This window comes from Saccopteryx leptura, chromosome 8 (assembly GCF_036850995.1).
Source record: "Saccopteryx leptura isolate mSacLep1 chromosome 8, mSacLep1_pri_phased_curated, whole genome shotgun sequence".
Lineage (NCBI taxonomy): Eukaryota > Metazoa > Chordata > Mammalia > Chiroptera > Emballonuridae > Saccopteryx > Saccopteryx leptura.
The window spans coordinates 50,728,166-50,751,949 of NC_089510.1; the positions used below are offsets into that span (position 1 = coordinate 50,728,166).

A 23,784-nucleotide genomic window follows, 5' to 3' on the forward strand; every position below is an offset into this window, starting at 1 on the left:
CTTCACTGAGTATTGACCTAATGGGGACTCTACAGTGGCCACCACTGCGGCAGTTCTCTCTCTGGGACACGTTCCTAATTCCAGGTAATTCCATCCTTCAAAATCTAGGTAAAAGTAGGTATGCCCCACAGCCATGCTGGGTGCTGTGCAGGCAGCTCCTGGGTCCCACAGGAGCCATACCTGGGGCGGGGGGGGGGAGGGGTTGTGGGGAGCAGTCACCATGTGAGGTGGCATAGGCCGACAGCAAGACTGCTACTTTAACTGTGCCCTATCCCTTCCCACACATATTACAGGTTTCAGAGCCTGTATCAGGCCTAAACTGAATGCGAGGGAAGAAACATTGAAATAGAAATGAGACTGAAGCTTTTATCAATTTAGAACCAATTTTTAAGATCTGAAAATAAAACTGTTAGAACCTGTAAGTGCCTAAGTAGCAATACGATCTGGCTGCGGTTTCATATAAGAATGAGTTCAAAGAATAGTGGTTAAGAAAATACTTAAACTTTTCCTTGATTATATGCTGAGTCCAGCATATGAATTGGTTACACACTTGCACACAATAGTCAAGGAATCCTCTTCTCACAATTGTTTGGAGGGACTAGAATTGGTCCAAAGAATATTCAAGAGGAGTACATATTTAAATGCTCTTGCCTAAGAAAATCTAACATAAGTCTTGGATATACATTATATGAAAATCTAAATCCATCAAGGCAGAAAGCATTGGTAACCTACTTTTACTCAGTCTTCCTAAGGGAAAATTATGATACTTTTAGAAATATCTTTTTAAGTCATGGAATATTTTAAAAGTATAAAAAATGAAAAGTAATCCTAAAGGGGAAAGAAGCAGCCACATTTTCTCCCACTTATACCATGTATGCCATGATGTTATCAAAGAGAAAAATATTTTAATACAATATTTATTTACAAATTGACATGATTTTTCATTTGCTAACCTCTGCAGACGGGGATCTCTCTTACCTTTTAAAAGGCACAGCATTTTTCAGAACAGCCTCCACATCAGCAATATTTGCTCTGGCGAGATCTGCCACAGTAAGAAAGCCGGAAGCATAGAAGAATCTGGCTCGCTGGGCATTAAGTAAGGACACCCGGACAAGGTCACACAACTCCCTCTGGATGCCAAAGGTAAGACGCTTCTGAAATTGGGAAAGCAGTAGCTCCATGTTGTGCCAGCCCAGGCGGTTGCAAAATACTGTAATCATCCCTAGGATATGCATAGAATATTTATTGAATTAAAAATTGGACCAGTTGGCTCAGTGGATAGACCAGTGGTCCAGTGTGCAGACTTCTGGGTTCTACCACCTGATAGGGCACACATGAGAAGCGACCATCTGCTTCCCCTCCTCTCTCTCTTCCCCTGCTCTCTCTCTTCCCTCTCACAGTCAGCGGCTCAACTGGCCGGAGCATCAGCCCCAGTTCGGAGGATAGCTCAATTGGTTCCAGCATTGACCCCAGACGGGGACTACCGGGTGGATCCTGGTTGGGGGCATACAGGAGTCTACCTATCTCCCCCCCTCACTTAAAAAAATTCTTTACAGATTAATTCTCTATTTCTGTAAATATATTTTGGTTGCATTGTTCCTTTTTTTCCTGGACAATTGTCAAGTTTAACAGACCCACAGAGTAAGTTAATGGGAGAATAAGACATATGTTAAGGTCCTAACTAATGGCCAACATATGTGCTAAATACATTAAATGTCATCTCATTTATTCTTAATCATGTACTCGAAATTTAGAAAAACTAAGGCAGAGCACATAACCACAAAACAAAACGCCCTCACTCTATTCATTCTTCTCTTTCACTCTCTCTTCCTTTTTTTTTTTTTTTAAGAAAGAGAGAACTCTGAAGAAATAAGTAAAGGAGAAAAAAAACAGGTAAGGGGCTCTTTTCACCTAGAGGATAACAAGAGAGCTGATTTAAATATTCAAGTGCTGAGAAGACTTCAAAAAGTAAAGCTCCCATTGATATTTTCCTCAAAGGTTTGCGCAGCTCAATAACCAGAGACCCCTGAAATAGAGGCCAGAGCAGCCAAGCCCAGTCATTAAGAAAATCACTGCCCCAGAGGCAGTCTGAGATCTCTGATGCTAGCGAGTTGAAGGGTGAGTCTCTCCTGCCTTACCACCACCCGCATCTTTCCCTCGGTGCTCCTTCTTATATGGACACAACTTCACAGTACACACACTCTCCAGCAGCCCGGTTTCCTTCCGAAAGACTAATAAGGATTTCTTGGTAAAACCAGACCCATAGCTGTCCTGTTTGCCTAGCTCATAGAACATGGGTTGTTGTTTTCTTCCAGGTGATTCCAGGAGTGTGTACTTTGTTAAAGCTGGGGCCAGTGAAACAGGGTCTGGGAGAGAAGCGGCAGCAGGAGGGAGCAGGTGGGCTGGTCTGGCTCTCTAGAAAATGCTGGGAAAGAAGTGAGCCAAGGCGAGGCTGCTGTCAGCTTACTGCAGAGTCAGAGTAAAGGGCCCTTGGGGACAGCAGAATGCGGGTTAAATTTTATTAAACAAAACTACTGCCTGACCTGTGGTGGAGCAGTGGATGAAGCGTCAACCCGGAATGCTGAGGTCACCGGTTTGAAACCTAAGCTTGCCTGGTCATAGCAACATATGGAAGCAACTATGAGTAGATGCTTCCCACTCCTCCCCCACACCTCTCTCTCTCTCAATCCCTCCTCTCTAAAATCAATAAAATCTTTTTAAAAAAACTGTTTCCTTAGACAAGAGATAATTTAGAACAGTCAGACAGAAATCCCTTTCCATTTGCTACCCTCTTTCTCAACAGCAAGTATTAATCAGTAACTATATTAGAAAAGGAGAATCACTGAGAACTTTGTGTCTGTTTCTCCTTACAACAAGCAACAGAAAAATAAAAAAGAAAATTAAAAAGAAACAGAAAACAAAAGGATGGTCAGTAGGGTGCTAAGAAATGGGAGGGGACACTAAGGTCCAGATACTCAGCTAGCTGCCAGTTTTCTGTAGCAGGACAACTGAGCTCAGAGAGCCCTAGTTCTAGGTGTTCTAAAAATGTTAGGGACTATACAAAATTATGGCTTGACACGACCCCCTCACTTTTAGAGGAGCAGAAAATAAAATGGAATTTGAAAAAAAAGTAATCTTAACTTGGCCTCAAACCAGAGTTTCTTTCTTTCAAATTGATTTTAAAGAGAGAGAAAGGATGAAGGCAGAGAAGGAGAGAGAGAGGAAGCAGAGGGAGGAAGAGAGAGGGGAAAGGAGAGGGGAAGGGAGAGAAGAAGAAAGGGGAGGGAGAAAGAGAAAGATCAATTTGTTGTTCCACTTGTTCATGCATTCATTGGTTGACTGCTGTATGTGCCCTGATCCGGGGTCAAACCTGCAACCTTGTCACATCAGGATGATGCTCCAAACTGAGCTACCCAGCCAGTGCCTCAAACCACAGTCTTAAAAAAACGTGGAAACCCCTGTTTAACTGACCTGCATAAACAGCAGATGACTGTTGTAAAGATTGAAGCTGCCCACGATTACATCCATACTTCTGATTAATTTCCTTTAAGGGAACTTCATTGATTAAATCTAATAACACAAGACTGGTAAAAAACCTGGAAAGTAAATTACCGAAAGTATAATAAAAGATCACTTATAACTACCATGAATATATAATGTATGTTGCAAAACAAGTAAGAACCAAAAAGGCAAGAGACAGTTTACACTCTGAGAAGACCCCTAATAAGATAGGATTAGCAGATAAAGACTGAGCTCAATGTTTGTAAAGTTCTGACACATTATATGTTAATACTATAACAAAGAACTTAATATCTGTACAACAAAAAGATTTCCTCTATGCTTCAATACTGCTAATTTCAAAAAATAAGACTTGATTCAAAAAATGTGATGGCACAAAAATTTAAAACAACACCTGATACACAGTTATATGATCATCTAATTATATTTTAATAAAATTATAAAATTTGAGTATAAAAAAGTTTTTATTTGAAAGGCAATAGTGGCCTTGGCTGGCTGGCTCAGTGGATAGAGCATCAGCCTGGCATATGGACGTCCTGGGTTTGATTCCCAGTCAGGGCACACAAGAGACGCGACCATCTGCTTCTTTCCCACTCTCTCTCCCTCTTCCCCTTCTGCAGCCAGTGGCTCAGTTGGTTCAAGCATTGCCCAGGTACTGAGGATAGCTCAGTCGATCCGAGTGTGTCAGCCTCAGGCACTAATATTAGCTCAGTTGATTCAAGCATCAGTAGATCTCGGTCAAGGCACATGCAGGAGTCTGTCTCACTATCTCTCCTCCAATCATTGGAAAAAAAAAGGCAATAGTGCCACAAGTAATCCAAGTATATAAATCCTTACAAAATTTACACTTCACTATGTTGTAAGTAATATACTATAGACTAATGCTTTAATAAAAAATAATTGTAGCCTGACCAGGTGGTGGCGCAGTGGATAGCACATCGGACTGGGACCCAGAGGACCCAGGTTCAAAACCCCGAGGTCACCAGCTTGAGCATGGGCTCATCTGGTTTGAGCAAGGCTCACCAGCTTGAGCCCAAGGTCGCTGGCTTGAGCAATGGGTTGCTTGGTCTGCTTTAGCCTCCAGGTCAAGGCACATATGAGAAAGCAATCAATGAACAACTAAGATGCAGCAACAAAGAATTGATGCTTCTCATCTCTCTCCCTTCCTGTCTGTCTGTTCCTATCTGTCCCTCTCTCTGTCTCTGTCACAAAAAATAAGAAGAAGAAGAAGAAGAATTGTACTATATTTCCAAAAAGCTAAAAGCCTATGCAATTTCTCTTGACTCTTCCCTACTGGTAATGAATCACTTCTAAGGATGATAGGAGTATCCTTCCTTTCCTTAAAGCATCCTGATTCATATTTCTTTAAGGAGAGAAAGTAATTAAATGTTCTATTTTAAAGCATCTTCATATATAATGGCTTCTAAATTACAAGTAGCAAGGAAGAAACTAATATATTAATAAATTCAGTAAATACGGTAAATTTAAATTTACTATATACAGCCAAAATTTTTATTTAGTGACAATGAAAGTAACTACAATAAACTGGACCTCTACTGTGTTAAATACAGGGTAGTCCAGGGTCCTTGATATTTACCTTTTATGAATGGCCATTTGTCGATGTTGTCTCTCAGTTCTAGCTACTACTTTTCCCTTCACACAGTGAGCCAAGAACCCTTCTTCAACTCCTACTAGCTCTGCCACCCGTTTCATAGATGTTGGCAGCTTCTCCCATAAACAGAAAAATCGATACCAATCAATAGTAGTCCAATCCTCAAACACAGGTGTAACCTGAAGGGAAGAAGCATCATCGTTAGCCTAAACTATTGCATTACAAAAGGAACAATGTAAATGTCATATTTAAAACAAAGACCTCAGTTTTTAAAAAAATTTCTAAATGTGATAATACCTCATTTATATGGAAATTTCATTCATAAATAACTCACGGCCACTAAGAAAAAGATCACTAAGTATATAAACTGTATTTTACAGAATCCAGGAACTTTAATCACAGATCCTTTTTTAAAATATATTTATTCATTTTAGAGAGAGAAGCGAGAAAGAGAAATGATGGAGAGAGGAGCAGGAAGCATCAACTTGTAGTTGCTTCTGGTATGTGCCTTGACCGGGCAAGCCCAGGGCTTCAAACTGGCAACCTCAGCGCTCCAGGTCGACATTTTATCCATGTGCCACCACAGGTCAGGCAATCACATATACTTTTAATCTCAATATTATGATGTCAAGTACTTTACATATTTTATATTATTTCTAAGAAAGAGTCAGAAAAATAGAAAGAGGAGCAAGGAGAAGGAGGAATCAATATCCATGCTTGCTACAATATATTATCTCAAATGTCCTGGATTCAACAATAAAAGAAAACCTGTAAGACATGCAAAAAAAAGCCCAGAAAAGTGTGTACCAAACACAGAAAAAAATCAGGCAAAAGAAACACTTTTAGTAAGTCTCAGATGTCAGAACTATCAGACAAAGACTTCAAAGCAGACATAATTTTGGTCAAAGAACAAAGAAAACCATTCCTAATGAAGTAAAGAAAAGTCTAATGACAATGTCTCATCAAATGGAGACTAAGAATAAAGAAAAAAATGATTTAAAAAAAGAGCCAAATAAAAGAAATTCTGGAGTTGAAAAGTACAAGAATGGAAATAAACAATTCACTCCTGAGCTCAACAATAGATGCAAGCTGGCAGAAGGAGAAGCAGCAAATGTGAAGACAGATCGATAGAGATCATGCAATCTGAGTGGAAAGAAAAAGGAAGAAAACATGAATAAAGCCTAAGAGAAATGTGGGGAAGCATTAAGTGCACCAACATGTGTACAATAAAAGCACCAGAAGATAACAGAAAGAAACAACAACAACAAAATGAAGGAATTATGGCTAGTTCTGGCTGGGTAGCTCAGCTGATTAGAGCATCTCCTGATAGGCCAAGGTTGCAGGTTCACTCCTGTCAGGCAGGGCACATAAAAATCAACCAATGAATACATAAATATATAAGTGAAACAATAAATCAATGTTTCTCTCTTTCTCTCTCTTTCTCCCTCTCTCTTCTTTTCTGTCTAAAATCAATCAATAAAAATTTTATAAAAGAAATTAAGGCTAAAAACTTCCCAAATTTGATGAAAAAGCATTGATCTATATATCTTAGAGATTAAGTGAACTCCAGGAGGTCCCCAGGTTACAACAGTCTCAAACATACAACATTTTGAGTTTATGACACTCACTCCCATAAAAACTTTAAAAAATTGAGATGTGTTTCGGCCCTGGCCGGTTGGCTCAGCAGTAGAGCGTCGGCCTGGCGTGCAGGGGACCCGGGTTCGATTCCCAGCCAGGGCACATAGGAGAAGTGCCCATTTGCTTCTCCACCCCCCCTCCTTCCTCTCTGTCTCTTGCTTCCCCTCCTGCAGCCAAGGCTCCATTGGAGCAAAGAGGGCCCGGGCGCTGGGGATGGCTCCTTGGCCTCTGCCCCAGGCTCTAGAGTGGCTCTGGTTGCGGCAGAGTGACACCCCAGAGGGGCAGAGCGTCGCCCCTGGTGGGCGTGCTGGGTGGATCTCGGTCGGGCGCATACGGAAGTCTGTCTGACTGTCTCTCCCCGTTTCCAGCTTCAGAAAAATACAAAAAAAAAAAAAAAAAATTAAGATGTGTTTCAGCTTATGCCATTGGCGTTGTACTTATGGACTATGTGGGCTAACTATACTGCTCACAAGAATTACATATTTCAAAACTAATATGAAACTATAAAATATCCCCTAATTTTTGTGAGCAGTATAGTTTGGTTGCACGCAGCAGAAGAAAACACAGTGTACAGTACAGTATATTTATGTCCTTTTCCTTTTTCTCTGGCTTAGTTGTTTTTTTACGTTCTAGATTATGATTTCACAACTGTGTTAAGATAGGTAAGTGACTTAGGCTAGGGTGTGTTTCAACTTACACCAAAATTGGGGTTACATCACTGTCATAGGAATGGAACTATGTCATAACCCGAGGACCCCTGTATTGAGTTTTTAACATATGATGTAACATGTATTAATAGTACAGCACAAAGAAAGGATAAGAACAGAGATGTACAAGAATGTTTCTATATCTCACTGGAATTAAGTCAGTGTACTTTATGCTACATATGGTAAGGACTGAAAAAGAAACAGCAATGAAAGAAACTAGCTGTACTAGATAAGACATATAATAAACATTTTTAATTAAAACAGAGGGACCAGTGTACAAATTGGTAAAAATTGGTCTATTGGCAGATCAAAAAATGAAATAGAAATATACCCAACAACAAATGGAAATTAGAGAGATATCCAAATACAAAAGCAAGTTAGTAAATGAAATTTGGAGGAAAAAGTTACAAGATAAAAGGTGCAGAAAAAAATTTAATCATTGTGTATAAATGAAACTTTTAATAAATTAAGATATAACTGTAGATAGACATGAAAAAAAGATGAGAGTAAAAAAAACATTACTGATTTTAAAATTCACAAAATTAACTACATTTTTGAAAAATGCTATACAAAACACACAATAAACAAAGTCAAAAGCCACATGAGAAACTTGGAGAAATATGCTTTTATACCACAAAGTACTATTCTCCTTAATATATGTGAAATTTTAAAACTCCAGGACCAAAAAAAAGTAGAAAATGAGACAAAGTCACATAATTCATAGAAAAAAATTCTCTTGCCCTTAAACATATGGAAAAAATGTTCAAATTTATTCATAATAAAAAATGTAAATTAAAACCACTCAAAATGTGAAAGCCCGACAATATACTCATTCATGAGGTTATGGAAAAATAACCACTCTCAAATAACACTGGTAAAATTGGAAAATGATACAAACTCTATAGAAGGCAATTGGACAAAACCAAAATCACATATGCGTTTATCCTTTACCCAGCAATTGTACCTCTGGGAGTCTGTCTTAAAGATATACTTCCACCAGAATTAAACATATATGTACCAAAGTTTTTTTAACTGCAGCATCATTTACCATAACAAATTATTGGAAACAACCCAAAAGTCCAGCTACGGAGAACTCATTGAATAAACAATGGCATCTCCACACATACTATAACAAAGGAGTATATTTTAAAAAACGCAAAATCTCCATGAACCGATATGAAATGATTTCCAAGTTATGTTAAGAAAAAAGCACAGCCTGACCAGGCGGTGGCGCAGAGGACAGAGCGTCGGACTGGGATGTGGAGGAGCCAGGTTCAAAACCCCGAGGTCACCAGCTTGAGTGCAGGCTCATCTGCTTTGAGCAAGGCTCACCAGCTTGAGCCAAGGTTGTTGGCTTGAGCAAGGGGTCACTCGGTCTGCTGTAGTCCCTTGGTCAAGACACATATGAGAAAGCAATCAATGAACAACTAAGGTGCCACAACAAAGAATTGATGCTTCTCATCTCTCACGCTTCCTGTCTATCTGTCCCTTTCTCTGTCTCTGTCACACAAAAAAAGAAAAATTACAAAATAATGTATATAGTATACTATCCCTGTATAAAAAGGTAAAGTAACAATATACATAAGTGTTTGCTAATATTTAGAAAATGAAACAGAAAAGAGAGACACCAAAAACTAGAGAAAATAGTTATATAGGCAATGGGGTGGAAATGGCATGCAGGACATACACACAGAGGTCAGACTTCACTGAGTATTCCTTTTGATATAGTTCTTACTTTTGAAATTATAAGACATTGAATTAAAAATCAAGGAAGACACAAAACAAATGGAAGCATATACTGTGTTCATGGATAGGAAGAATTAACGTCATTAAAATGTCCATACTACCCACAGCTGTCATTTGGTTCCTGTTCCTCACACAGGGCACCACTTGTCGTAGACACAATGACTACTCGGAGACCACATGGAGTGCACTGAGGGACCCAGGGGAGACCGGGAGACCGCCTCACCATCCCCTATACAGGTTTCACACCACGGCACTGACCCCCAGTCCTGACCGGTATCTATTGTTACACACAAAGAGAAGCAGGGACAAGAATGAGGAAGTCAGGAAGCAGAGATGAGAATGAAGAAGTCAGGAAGGGGAACTTCTTTAGAGCAGATAAAAGGGAAAGGGAGTAGCTCAAATGTCCCCCCTATTGATTAATCAGAACTGCTCATTCTATCCCTGTTGTGCTGTGTTCAGCACAGTACTGCAGCCAGTACTTTACTTTTGTCATTAAAGCTACCATGGCTTTTGCCTCAGGGCACCAAACTCTGTCCCTGTTCTATGTTCCTAGAAAGGGCCTCTACACAAAGCAATCTATAGATTCAATGCAATTTCTATTAAAATATCAATGGCATACTTCACAGATCTAGAAAAAACGTTCCAAAAATTTATATGAAACCAAAAAAGAACCCAAATAGCCTCAGCAATCTTGAAAATGAAGATTCTTGACAACAAGTTATACTAAAGGCCATTGTGATCAAAATAGCATGGTACTGGCATTAGAACAGGTATACAGATCAATGGAACAGAACAGAGAACCCAGAAATAGACCCACACCTTTATGGTCAATTGATATTTAACAAAGGAGGCTAGAGTATACAATGGAGTAAAGAAATCTCTTTAATAAACAGTGTTGGGAAAATTGGACAGGTACATGCTAAAAAATGAAACTAGACCACCAACTCACACCATTCACAAAAACAAACTTAAAATGGGTAACAGACTTAAATGTAAGCCATGAAACCATAAAAATATTGGAAGGAAGCAGGTAGTAAAATCTCTGATATCTCTCATAACAATATTTTTGCCAATACATCTCCATGGGCATGTGAAATAAAGGACAAAATAAACAAATGGGACTATATCAAACTCAAAAGCTTTTCACAGCAAAAGACACCATTAACAAAATAAAAAGACAATCCACACAATGGAAGAATATATTCATCAAAATATCTGATAAGAACTTAATAACCAACATTTATAAAGAACTTGTAAAACTCAACACCAGGAAGGTAAACAATCAAATTTTAAAATGGGCAAAAGAACTGAATAGACACTTCTCCAAAGAGGACATACAGATGGCCAATAGGCATATGAAAAAATGCTCAATGTCACTAATCATCAGATAAATGAAAATTAAAACCACAATGAGATATCACCTCACACCTGTCAGAATGGCTCTCATTAACAAATCAACACACAAGGAGTGTTGGTGAGGGTGTGGAGAAAAGGGAACCCTCCTGCACTGCTTGTGGGAATGCAGACTTGTGCAGCCACTATGGAAAACAGTATGGTACTTCTTCAAAAAAATTAAGAGTAGAACTGCCTTTTGACCCAGCTATCCCACTTTTAGGAATATATCCTAAGAATACCAAATCACTGATTCAAAAGAAGATATGCATCCCCATGTTTATTACAACATTGTTTACAATAGCCAAGATCTGGAAACACCCCAAGTGTCCATCAGTGGATGAATGTATAAAAAAGCTGTAGTACATATACACAATGGAATATTACGTGGCCATAAAAAGAAGGAAATCTTACCTTTTGCAAAGGCATGGATAGACCTGAAAATTATTATGCTAAGTAAAATAAGCCAGGCAGAGAAAAACAAATATCATATGATCTCTCATATATGCAAAATCTAATGAACACAGTGAACTGAGGAACAGAATAGAGGCAAAGGCAGGGTCACGGGGAACAGAGGGACAGCTGTCAGAAGGAAGAGGGAAGAGGGATGAGGGGATGGGATCAAAGAAGGTGAAGGGATTAGTGAAATTTAATTTACATAACACAGATACAGATAACAGGACAGCAAATCCCAGAGGGAAAGGAGGAAGGAGTCGGGGGTTAGGGGCAAAGGGAGTGTAATGGGGGCACGTTGTTGGGGGAGTGAGGGATATTGAGTGGGACACTTGAATCCATGTTAACACAATAAATTAAAAAAAAAATTTTTTTTTTTTTTTTGGTATTTTTCTGAAGCTGGAAACAGGGAGAGACAGTCAGACAGACTCCCGCATGCGCCCAACTGGGATCCACCCGGCACGCCCACCGGGGGCAATGCTCTGCCCACCAGGGGGCAATGCTCTGCCCCTCCGGGGCGTCGCTCTGTTGCGACCAGAGCCACTCCAGCGCCTGAGGCAGAGGCCAAGGAGCCATCCCCAGCGCCCGGGCCATCTTTGCTCCAATGGAGCCTCGCTGCAGGAGGGGAAGAGAGAGACAGAGAGGAAGGAGGGGGGAGGGGGGAGAAGCAGATGGGCGCTTCTCCTGTGTGCCCTGGCCGGGAATCGAACCTGGGACTTCTGCACGCCAGGCCAACACTCTACCACTGAGCCAACCGGCCAGGGCAAATTTAAAAAATTTAATAAAAATATTTTAAAATAAAAAACCTGAAACAAAAAAACAAGAAACAGAAAAACAAAGAAGCAGAAATTAAAAATACAAAAAACGCAGGGGAAAAAAGGAAAAAAAATAAACCCCCAAAATAAAACTGTACATGCAAACTATAAATGTTTTATTTAAGTTAAAATATAAATGTACATTAACTTGCCAATATTTTGAGCTAGAGTCGGACCTCTTCTTTTGACCGTGAGTTTAGGTCTGTTGATTAAAATTTACCATTGCTTTCTTATGTAAACCACAACCACAATGCATTATCAATACAAGATGTTCTGTTGGGCAGTGGTTCTCAAAGTGTGCGCCACTGCGCCCTAGAAGATTTCCAGGTGCACTCTATGGTATTCCAGAGAAATATGTGCCTGTTGGGGACCAAAAAACCAACAGGGTTTTTGGAGTTTAAATTTTGGGGGGACAGAGGTGTGGGAAATTGGCTGTAAGCTGACAGTCTGCCCAACCCCCCACCTCACTTGCAAAAGACTGTTAAGCTATAGTGCTGGATTGTTTACACTAACCCCCATGTTCCTGGAAAGACTGGAGGCAAGTCTCTTCTATCCTTTGTTTGGTGTAAAGTTAAGATGATATGTATGGTGAAGGTTTTCTGCACTTGGTAAAATTCTTGGGTTGCCTTAGAAACATGATCAAAGATCTCATTGATTTGCTAATGGTCCATTTTGCCCTATAAATAAAGGGTGTGCTTTGCTCTTGCCATTAGCAATTACAGGGTCCTCCCGACCCCGTATTTTCTTAATTCTGCACCATTCCCACTCAGGACCTGGAATTACTAGCTGTGCTGGTTCATGGCATGTGCTTAGATATAAAAATATAGTTACTCTATTATACCATTTCATTACAGAAATACTGCTCTTTTTGTTAACACATCATTATTATATTTATTATTAACACATCATTATATTATTTTTAGATAAATACACCCAAATAAAATGGATAGATTTCTCAAAAAAAAAGAGTGATATTGAAGAATCCAATTCTGGAAGTGAACAAAAGTTAAGTGTAAAATAAAATAGGACTTTAAGGCTGATGGGCAGAATTTAATTTATAGCATTTTCCATCACTTAACACTAAACAATACGATTGGATTAGAAACCCATTCATGGAAGCTTCAAGTGATTTTGGTTTAACATTACCAGAAGAAGAAGAACTGGCAGCTATATCCACTGATCGTGGATTGATGATTAAACATAAGGAATTGTCTCTTGAAGCCTTTTGGATTTCTATAAAAGAAGAATATGTGGCAATATCTAAAAAAGCTTTGAACATTTTACTACAATTTTCAACATTCTATTTATGTGAATTAGGATTTTCTACCCTCAACACAATTAAGAGTAAAAAGAGAGGAATTTTTCAATGTACTGATGAGGAAATGAGAGTTTGCCTTTCAAATATATGCCCAAACATTGAAGAAATCGCTAGGACACATCAGGCTCATGTTTCTCATAAACACAAGAATGAAAAAAACTTAACACATTCGCACCAGGACCTGCTGAATTTACTAAATCTTACTAAGAATGTATCTATATATATAAAAAGATAACTTTTTTGTCGTTTTTTATTTTTTAACCACTCTTTACAAATTCTAAAAAGCATACCTCAAAAAATGTAACAGAAAAATGTTTTTTAATGTCAGAATAAATTTAATTTTGTCATATTTATTTTGTTTAATTGCCATAAAAGCACACTTGGGCTTTAAATTTTTTTCTTTAATATTTGACCTAATTATTATAACATATTTCTCAGAAATTTGTATATAGTGTGCCCACAATTATTTGTAGGATTAAATGCACCCCGACTTCAAAAAGTTTGAGAACCACTGCCTTAGGGTATCTTTGATGTCCAAGATTGTATATACTATGTATTTTACCCTCCATTTTCACCAATATAACAGTGAAGAACACAGAACTTACCAAATAAACAATATGCAGATCATTCTCTAAAACAAAGCTCTTCATTGCTCTTTGGAGATCAGAAAAAATATCTAAAGTATCCGCTGGAGAAAGTGAAGAAGAGAGAGTTGCCGAACCAAGATGTGTTGGATGATACACCTTTCCTGGTTTGGGTGTGGGGTGGAGAAACAAGGGATTAGATTTGAAAATAAAACACACTTTTTTCTGTATTCTGGAATTAATCTTTTAGGCTTTGATATATTTTACAAACAGAATCTTGTCTAATGCGTGGCTTATTTATGAGTGGCCTCTATGCTAATTGTCTGATGTTACTGAACACAACACTTACTAAAAATTAGTTGATCTACTCCTTGAAAAAATCAATTTCCTTTTACACTACTTGAAAAGCCAATTTCCTTTTACTAATCAGTCATACACATTCTAAGTCATTCAGATCAAAAAGTGAGTAAACTGCAACTAAGAGGTCATAGTGGCCCTGGCCAGTTGGCTCAGTGGTAGAACGCCGGCTGGCGTGTGGATGTTCCGCTTCAATTCCCTGTCAGGGTACACAGGAGAAGCACCCCTCTGCTTCTCCACCCCTCCTCTTCTTGCTTCTCTCTCTCTCTCTTTCTTCCTCTCCTCCTGCAGTCATGGCTTGATTAGAGTGAGTTGGCCCCGGGCGCTGAGGATGGCTCCATGGCCTCTGCCTCAGGCACTAAAAAATGTCTCCAGTTGCAATGGAGCAATAGCCCCAGATGGGCAGAGCATTGCCCCCTAGTGGGCTTGCTGAGTGGATCTGGTCAGGGCACATGTGGGAGTCTGTCTCTGCCTTACCTCCTCTCGCTAAAATAAAAAAAAAAACATAAAAAATAAAAAGTCATAGTTACCTTCTGTTCCATCACTAGCGTCAGTAGTCTGGATGAATTCATTTTCTAGCAGCCACATTACACAGGCCTCAATTGCTCCAAGTTGAACAGGATCTTGATTTTTCTGAATTCCCTGCTTCCCTTCTTTCATACTTGCAGCCAAAAATGTGCAAGAAGCATAGGTCTGCATATCTTGTGATGTACTTGCCACTCCACCAACTATTATCTGATACAAGAGATTTGAAATGTTCTGTAACTTTTTAATAAGTCATGCAGGACCTCATGACATAAAAGAAATGAAATGGTTATGTTCTCTTAAAAATTATTTTTTCAACTCTGGCCAGTTGGCTCAGCAGTCGAGCGTTGGCCCAGTGTGTGAAAGTCCCAGGTTCAATTCCAATCAGGGCACACAGGAGTAGTGATCATCTGCTTCTCCACCCCTCTCTCTTTTCTCTCTCTCTCTTTCTCTCTCTCTCTCTCTCTTTCTCTCTCCCTCCTGCAGCTATGGCTCAAAAGGTTCAAGCAAGTTGGTCCTAGGCACTGAAGATGGCTCCCCAGCCTGCCTCAGGTGCTAAAATAGCTCAGTAGCCAAGCAACAGAGCAGTGGTCCCAGATGGGCAGAGCATTGTCCTGTAGAAGGCTTGCCAGATGAATCCCAGTCAGGACAGGTGCAGGAGTCTGTCTGCCTCCCTGCCTCTCACTTAATAAAAAAAAAGGGAGAGAGGGAGGGAGGGAAAAAAATGAAATAAAAGAAAGAAGGTTGTGATGGCTCATGGCCATGAACCAAATCAATTCTTCTCATCCTTCCTTTGAACCATGTGCACATAGAGAAAAGCTAGTATTGATTACTCCCCACCCAGAACAGGTGTTGAGAATAGGTGTAGACAAAGATGAAATCAGTTGTGTCTTGTGGATATCATTTTCCCACAACCATTCTATTATATAGACACTAAATAAAGAAGGTGACCGGCCCTGGCCGGTTGGCTCAGTGGTAGAGCGTCGGCCTGGCGTGCAGAGGTCCCGGGTTCGATTCCCGGCCAGGGCACACAGGAGAAGCGCCCATCTGCCTCTCCACCCCCCCCCCTTCCTCTCTGTCTCTCTCTTCCCCTCCCGCAGCCGAGGCTCCATTGGAGCAAAGATGGCCCTTGGTGGGCGTGCCGGGTGGATCCCAGTCAGGTGCATGCGGGAGTCTGTCTGACTGTCTCTCCCCGTTTCCAGCTTCAGAGAAATACAAAAAAAAAAAAAAAAAAGAAGGTGACCCTCACCTTCTTTCACTTAATACATCTTGGAAGCATAAATTATCCTAAATAGAGTTTGCTCAGTGTTTCCAAGATATATTTAGTATTGGTGATATTTTGGTTGTTTCCAGTTTTTTCTTACTACTAACAGTGTTATAATCAACATTCTTGTACATTTAATTTGATGTAATTTCACAAATAAATTCCTAGGTAAAATTCTTAGATGTAAATCTATGTGCATTATATTTTTTATCTTAGTAGGTATGAACAAGTAGGTATGCTTGTCCTCCAAAGCAGTATTTGAAAGTGCCTTTTTTTTTTTTTTTTTTTTTTGACAGAGGCAGTGAGAGAGTCAGAGAGAGGGACAGACAGACAGGAAGGAAGAATGATGAGAAACATCAAGTCTTTGCTGCAGCTCCTTAGTTGTTCAGTGATTTCTTTCTCATATGTGCCTTGACAGGGTCTACAGCAGACCAAGTGACCCCTTGCTCAAACCAGTGACCTTGGGCTCAAGTCAGTGACCGTGGGGTCATGTCTATGATCCCACACTCAAGCTGGTGAGCCTGCACTCAAGCCAGCGACCTCACAGTTTTGAACCTGGGTCCTCTGCGTCCCGTCCAATACTCTATCCACTGTGCCACCAAGTCAGGCCAAAAATGCCTACTTTCTTCATCTTTACCAACCCTATATTATCAATTATTTTTTCTTTCTTTCTTTCTTTCTTTCTTTCTTTCTTTCTTTCTTTCTTTCTTTTTCTTTCTTTCTTTCAATTGAGAGCTAAAGAGAGAGAGGAAATAAAAGAGAATGAGTATAGGTATCAGTACCCCTGGCACCACTACTGGAGCCAATAGCAAGACATGCTGGGATATAATAGAACACTTTCCTGGATGAGCATATGAAATATTTAAAAGTGGTAACCTTTGAGGAATCTGAGCAGAAAGTTTTATTTTTCACTTCAGCTCTTTCCATATGGTTTAAAATTTCTAATTATGTCTATTTGTAATTTGATATTATTTTAATATCAAGATGTATAATCTGGATAGAGGAACTAGGGTCCATTTTTCTCACCTTTATTTTTAATTCAGAAAATAATAATATATTAAAAAGAACCATCTGGCATTTGGCTTTTAATGCACTGTTTTGAAATGAACTGATAAAGCACTAGCTTGTAGTAAATTCCAGAAAATAACTATATTAAAATAGAAGTGATTCAGACTTGGGAAGCTATAAATAAGCTCAAAAAGAAACACACGCTAATATTTTTCACATACTAAAGTTTCACCACTGTACTAAAGATTAAAAATAAAAAAAAAAAAGTGGTAATTTACCTCCAGAATAGCTCTTATCATGCTCGCAGTTACTTCTTCTCCTTCTCGTCTTTGCAGACAGCTGTGAACAGGTTTCAGAGATCCCTGAAGTAAAGCTATACCTTTTGATTTCTCAGAGTTCTTACAAATTAAGATACTCTCACCTATAACCAAAAAAAAAGACATACATTTGCAAAAGCCCAACATATTTCCATAAGATACTGGCTAAAAAGGACTTCCTTGGCTTCCTTGTTTTAAAGGAAATGAGATAACAGTGACTGTTATGGTCATAGAATTATTGCTAATGTTTTTATTTTATAACTTTGGATTAAAGGGGATCATAATATGCATGCCACACTAAAATGTGTTACTTTCTTCATATTAAGGATTATTTTGACCTGAAAGCAACTGGGAAGTAGCTAACACAGTAAAAAGCAATTTTCCCTCTTTCTATTTGCCTAGAAGCAAGACATAAATTTCTCTTTGATCACTTCGAAAATTATATAATTGCTTAACCACTATGCTGTACATACCTGAAACTAATATAAATAATAATGAATGTTAACTGTAATTAAATAATAAAAAAAATTTTAATTTGTACTTACTAAGAGAGGAAGAAAAAAAAGAGGAACATCAATTTGTTGTTCCACTTATTTATGCATTCATTGGTTGATTCTTTTTCTTTTTTAAATTGTTATTTATTGGCTTTAGAGGGTGAGAGAGGATGAGAGAGAGGAAGGGAGAGAGGAATGAAGAGAGAGAGACAGAGAGAAAAGAACATCAATCTGTTCCTGTATGTGCCCTGACCAGGAATGCAACTGGCCACCTCTGTGCTCTGGGATGATGCTCTAACCCACCAAGAATCCGGCCAGGGCTCACTGGTTGATTCTTATTTGAGCCCTGACCAGGGAACAAACCCAGGAATGACACTCTAACCAACTGATCTCCCAGACCAGGGCTAAAATTTTTCTTTAATTAAAAAAAAAAAAAAAGTAAATGTCAGTTGGACATATGGCCACTCAATTGAAGATTATATTCCCCAGGCTCCTTTTCAGTTGGGAAATGTGACCAAATGACTAACTTCTGAAAAATTGTATGTGAGAACTACTTACTATGTACTTCTTACAATGGCCTGATGTGTTCTTTATTTCCTCATCTCCCCTTTTAGATGGCTAAAATGAAGATGTGATGTCAGAGACTGAAATAGTCATGTTAAACTGTGGGATAGAAACAATACTGATGGACATGGTAAAACAAACTAAAAGTCTAGGTCCCTGACATTGGGGTCACTTGTCAGGCCCAGATTACTTACACTACACTGTTATATGAGGTAGTTACATTCTATAGTCAACACACACACTGAATTAGGGAATATCAAACCACTGCTCCTAGGAGAAACAGAGCTAGCTTCTTGCAAGTCCCTAGTCTCAACATTTGCATTACTCAGTCAATATAAAATCTTGTTTTATGTGTGCTTCTGTTTAAAGAGACCTTACTTAATATATGTTATTGATTTATTAACATTAAACTCACAGCCATCAGTACTGCCTCTCATGGCTGAACAAAGCTTATTTAACATGCTTATTTTCTCTATAGGGCACATCACAGCCTCTTGCCTTTAGGAACACTAAATGATAATTGCACTTCAGCACTATCCTTGGGGGTCATTTTAAACAGTTAAATTACCACAAAGCCTAAAAATGATAAATTTATAGCACTAATTAGACCATGTAAAGCAGTGGTAGTCAACCCGGTCCCTACCGCCCACTAGTGGGCGTTCCAGCTTTCATGGTGGGCAGTAGCAGAGCAACCAAAGTATAATTAAAAAGATAGATTTAACTACAGTCAGTAATTTTATAAAGATTTATTCTGTCAAACTTAGCAAAAATCCGACATAAACTATGTGGTAAGTAAATATTATTATATGCTTTAATTTGCTGTAACTCTGCTTTATAAATTTTATAAAGTAAAGTTACTTTCCTATTTTATAAATCACCATTACTGTGGAACCGGTGGGCGGTTAGAAAATTTTACTACTAACAGAGATACAAAAGTGGGCGGTAGGTATAAAAAGGTTGACTACCCGATGTAAAGGATGCTTGTTTACAGTGTGAGAGTTAAAACAAGAAGGTAAAAAGTCACGTGTGCTTCCAGAGAGTCAAATTTTTCATCGTTCTGCACAAGTCCATGAAAGCCCCACACGTGTTGATCTAGGGTTATGAATAAATTTTACTAAGCATATTCATAAATATGACATCCACAAATAGCAAGAATCAACTGTATTTAGGGACCTCACATGACAAGTCAAGTTATTCTAAAAGTCACTTCCTCAGTACACTACCCAGCTTTTTGTGCCCAGAATAGCTCAGCTATTTTCACATTAAGACTTTCCCTTTTTTGCCTGACCAGGCGGTGACGCAGTGGATAGAGCGTCGGACTGGAATGCCGAGGATCCAGGTTCGAGATTCTGAGATCGCCAGCTTGAGTGCGGGCTCATCTGGTTTGAGCAAAAGCTCAACAGCTTGGACCCAAGGTCGCTGGCTCAAGCAAGGGGTTACTCAGTCTGCTAAAGGCCCGTGGTCAAGGCACATATGAGAAAGCAATCAATGAACAACTAAGGTGTTGCAATGAAAAAACTAATGATTGATGCTTCTCACCTCTTTCCATTCCTGTCTGTCTGTCCCTATCTATCCCTCTCTCTGATTCTCTGTCTCTGTAAAAAAAAAAAAAAAAAAAAAAAAAAAAGACTTTCCCTTTTCTCCAGAATATCCAAATTTCTTTTCAATAGCCACAGAACTGTTGGCCTATTTATTTGACATGTAATACTGGAGTCAAGAAAGTATATTCTAGAGAACTAGAGAAGAAAGATAAAGTAACAAAGAATGTTCCTCCAATATTTCTTTAATGTTAGAAGACTCATAACAATTCAATCACACCCAGAATAATGTGGGAGGTTAGAAGTAATATATGGTATATATTATTATAAATAATAATGCTATATTGATATTTAATTCAAACAAGTCTCTTCTTCATTGCTTAAGAAAAAACTTTTGTTTGGACTGCTGGTAACATTATTATTACTTGCTAATGCAAGGTAAGAAACTGAAAAGGTTGTTTTGAGAGCCAGCATCAATATAGAGAGAAAAAGATAGTATCACATTTTCTGTTCCCAAAGTGTAATAGTGATCTCAGCTCTCAGAATTCCTATTTGAACTCTGTTAGACCAGTCACCTAAATCTAACTAATACTCATGAAAATTACTCCCTTCATTAGCACTAAATAGTACACTATACTGAAAATTAAAAATCATATTCCAGCTAATGCGATAAGTCATCTTGATTAACAATACTGAATCATTTCACTGTGTATAATACAAAAGAAATTTTTAATTCTATATTAGTAGAAAATAATTGGTTGACAATATATAAAAAATAACTTACACACATTATAAGTTTTAAGTAAATCCAAAAGGATGACATTAGTGCTCTAGATAACAAATACAACATGATGAGAAATGGGTTGTCAGGCACGAGTCAAATTTCAAGTAGAAGGAATCTGTCCTTTGGCAATGCTATCAAAATTAAATTCAAACTCACCTACTGTATCTACTCCTTTCCTGCCAGCACGACCAACCATCTGCTTATATGTAAGAATATTTAGAGTTCGACCACTGAAAATAGGAGTCCGAATAATTACACGACGTGCAGGTAAATTCACCCCAGATGAAAGGGTAGAAGTTGCTGCCAAGACCCAAATCTGACCTTGACGGAAGGCTCCTTCAATGATATCCCTCTCCTCAAAAGTAAGACCTAAAAAAAGGAAGGATGTTACTATAACATCCACATATAACCCCTGAACAACACAGGGGTCATGGGCACAGAACCCACATGCAGAGGAAAATCCATGTATAACTTTTGACTCCCCCCAAAACATCCTACTGTTGACTAAAAGCCTTACTAATAATATAAACAATCAATTAACACATATTTTATATGTTGTATGTGTTATATACCATACTCTTACAATGAAGTAAGCTGAAGGAAAAAAATTGTTATTAAATCATAAAGACAAAAAATACATTTACAGTTCTGTACTGTATTTATTGATATCATAAGTTTACATCATCTGTTTATAAGATGCATTGTTTGTCAGTACTTACATCAATATGGTCTTATATGATACAAGACACTGTAGATATTACATGAATTACTAAAACTAGACAGCAATAATGAAAATTTATGAAAAAGAAATTCATATTTACTTATAAGTATAACAATGCATTCATTGATAACAAAGCAGCAGCAATACAATTGTTTTATGGCAGTCTAGCATATCTGATACGACTGCTTCATGGCACCCTAGCCTACACACTAATAAATGAATTGTTATAAATTTTAACAATATACATAAAAATCATATTCATAATACAGCATTTGGAAACATTACAGTTTTTTAAAAATCACTTACCTCTAATGATAGGCTGATAAACAGAGGCATACTGTATAGTAATGTGATTTTTTAAAGCAGTTATAAAACAGTAAGAAAACTAACACATTATAATTTTATGTTAAATATCACTCACCTTATGCCTTTGTAAGGATAGGCTATCCATTTCAATACAAGTCTTGCACACGATGTTCTACATAATGAATACTTAGGTGGTGATGATGATGATGATGATGACAGTGACATAAAAATATCTCATACAGTTCCTGTCATAGTTATTTGATTTTCACATGAAGGCACACACATACACAACAGATAAGTTAATCAACTCTATGGAGTGATTACTTACTATTCATTAAGTGGAAATGGATCATCATAAAGGTTTTCAATCTCATCATCCTCACATTAAATAGGCTGTGGGGGAAGAGAAAGAGGAGGAAGAGGAAGAGAAGAGGAGGAGGGTGAGGGGAAGGTGGAAGGGAAGGAGGAGTGGAAAGAAGAGGGAACAAAGGAGGGTTGATCATGCTGTCTCTGTAGTGAAAATATTGGCAGAGCAATGGGGCAGCATGACAGATACTCCTGATCTCTCCAATTGAAATTTCAATAAATTGAACAACTATAATGCAGCAAAGGAACCCCAGCTGGGCTCACAGGCATGCCTGAAAGATCCACGCACAAATAGACTAAAGGTGAGATAGTGTGAAAAGGGGGGTGGAAGATAACACACAATACTGATGGGCTTTGGAGAGGAGAAGAGACAAACCTAGAGACTGCTGGGGTTTTTTGTTGTGTTGTGTTTTTTTTTACAGAGACAGAGAGAGAGTCAGAGAGAGGGATAGATAGGGACAGACAGACAGGAATGGAGAGAGATGAGAAGCATCAATCATTAGTTTTTTGTTGCGACACCTTAGTTGTTCATTGATTGCTTTCTCATATGTGCCTTGACCGTGGACCTTCAGCAGACCGAGTAATCCCTTGCTCGAGCCAGCAACCTTGGGTCCAAGCTGGTGAGCTTTGCTCAAACCAGATGAGCCCGCGCTCAAGCTGGTGACCTCAGGGTCTCGAACCTGGGTCCTCCGCATCCCAGTCTGACACTCTACCCACTGCGCCACCACCTGGTTAGGCTAGAGACTGATTTTTGTTCTTGTTTTCCTGTTGGACTACAGGGGGGAGGGAATCTTAGGCTGTCTGGATTTTGTCTGATGGGTACAGAGAGGGAAACTCAGATTGATTGGGTCTCCTTTTGGCAGAAGGAGCTGTGAGATAGAGGGGCAGAGGGGGGAGATAAACCAAAGCAGCCAAAACATGGGGTCACAGCCAGTGTTCCTGCAGTCTGCCTGCAGCCTGCCTGCAGCCTGCACTTGGCAGAGACAGAGAAAGCTGAAGTGCAGCTCCCCAGCCTCTCTGATCCCACCTCCCTCACTTCGCAGTTCCAAGAGTGGCAGAGACAAATCCCACAGCTAGCTCTCAAAAGCTACTCTCTCCCTGAAGAACAGAGTTGCTCCACATCAGATCCCCAGGTCTGTTGAAACATGAGAAGTAGCACCTGGAAACCTGAGATCACCATTGCTAGAACCATAAAGCCATAAAGCTGAAACCATAAAGCCAAAGGTGTAAAGCCAAAGTTGTAAAGCCCTCACAACATTCCCCACCCACCATCATGTCTGCAGCCCTGCCTGCATCATCTCAACAGAGAACAGACCAGGATTCACAGAGCTAAAAGTTATAATACAGCGACACCTACTGGAAGAAGCCTCTCAAAACCAAAATTTATTTTTACTTTCTTTTCCCTCTTTTTTCCTTTCTTTATCTTTGTATTCTTTTTTCTCTTCCTCTTTTGAATTTAACTTTTTTTTAATATTTATTATTATTATTATTTGTGATAGTTTTGATTTTTTTGTTTGCTTTCAGTCTTTTTCTCTGGTTTTACTTGTCATAATTATTTATATTTTATATTTTTTACTGTTTTATTTTAATTTTTCATTTTTTAGTTGTTTTTTTTGTTAGGATTCTTAATAATACCATATTCAAATGTCATTAAGGAAGAAGAAATCAAATACTATGGCTACACATGACAGAGACATAGTTCAGAAAGAAAACAAAAAATCTCCAGAAAAAAAAATCTCAATCATCTTGGAGTTAA

The 23,784-nt window shown here is 38.7% G+C and overlaps 1 protein-coding gene across 2 annotated transcripts in view; it reads right to left on the bottom strand.

Moving 5' to 3' along the window:
- POLQ (DNA polymerase theta) overlaps window positions 1-23,784 on the bottom strand; it is a 134,040-nt gene that overhangs the window by 83,701 nt on the left and 26,555 nt on the right. For both annotated transcript variants that reach the window (XM_066347918.1, XM_066347919.1), the window contains 7 exons: window positions 20,792-21,004; window positions 17,217-17,359; window positions 14,672-14,876; window positions 13,806-13,948; window positions 5,117-5,310; window positions 3,472-3,596; window positions 979-1,222 (listed from right to left, as the gene is read on the bottom strand). In XM_066347918.1, coding sequence (XP_066204015.1) covers window positions 979-1,222; window positions 3,472-3,596; window positions 5,117-5,310; window positions 13,806-13,948; window positions 14,672-14,876; window positions 17,217-17,359; window positions 20,792-21,004 — 1,267 coding nt within the window. The remainder of the gene's footprint in view (window positions 1-978; window positions 1,223-3,471; window positions 3,597-5,116; window positions 5,311-13,805; window positions 13,949-14,671; window positions 14,877-17,216; window positions 17,360-20,791; window positions 21,005-23,784) is intronic.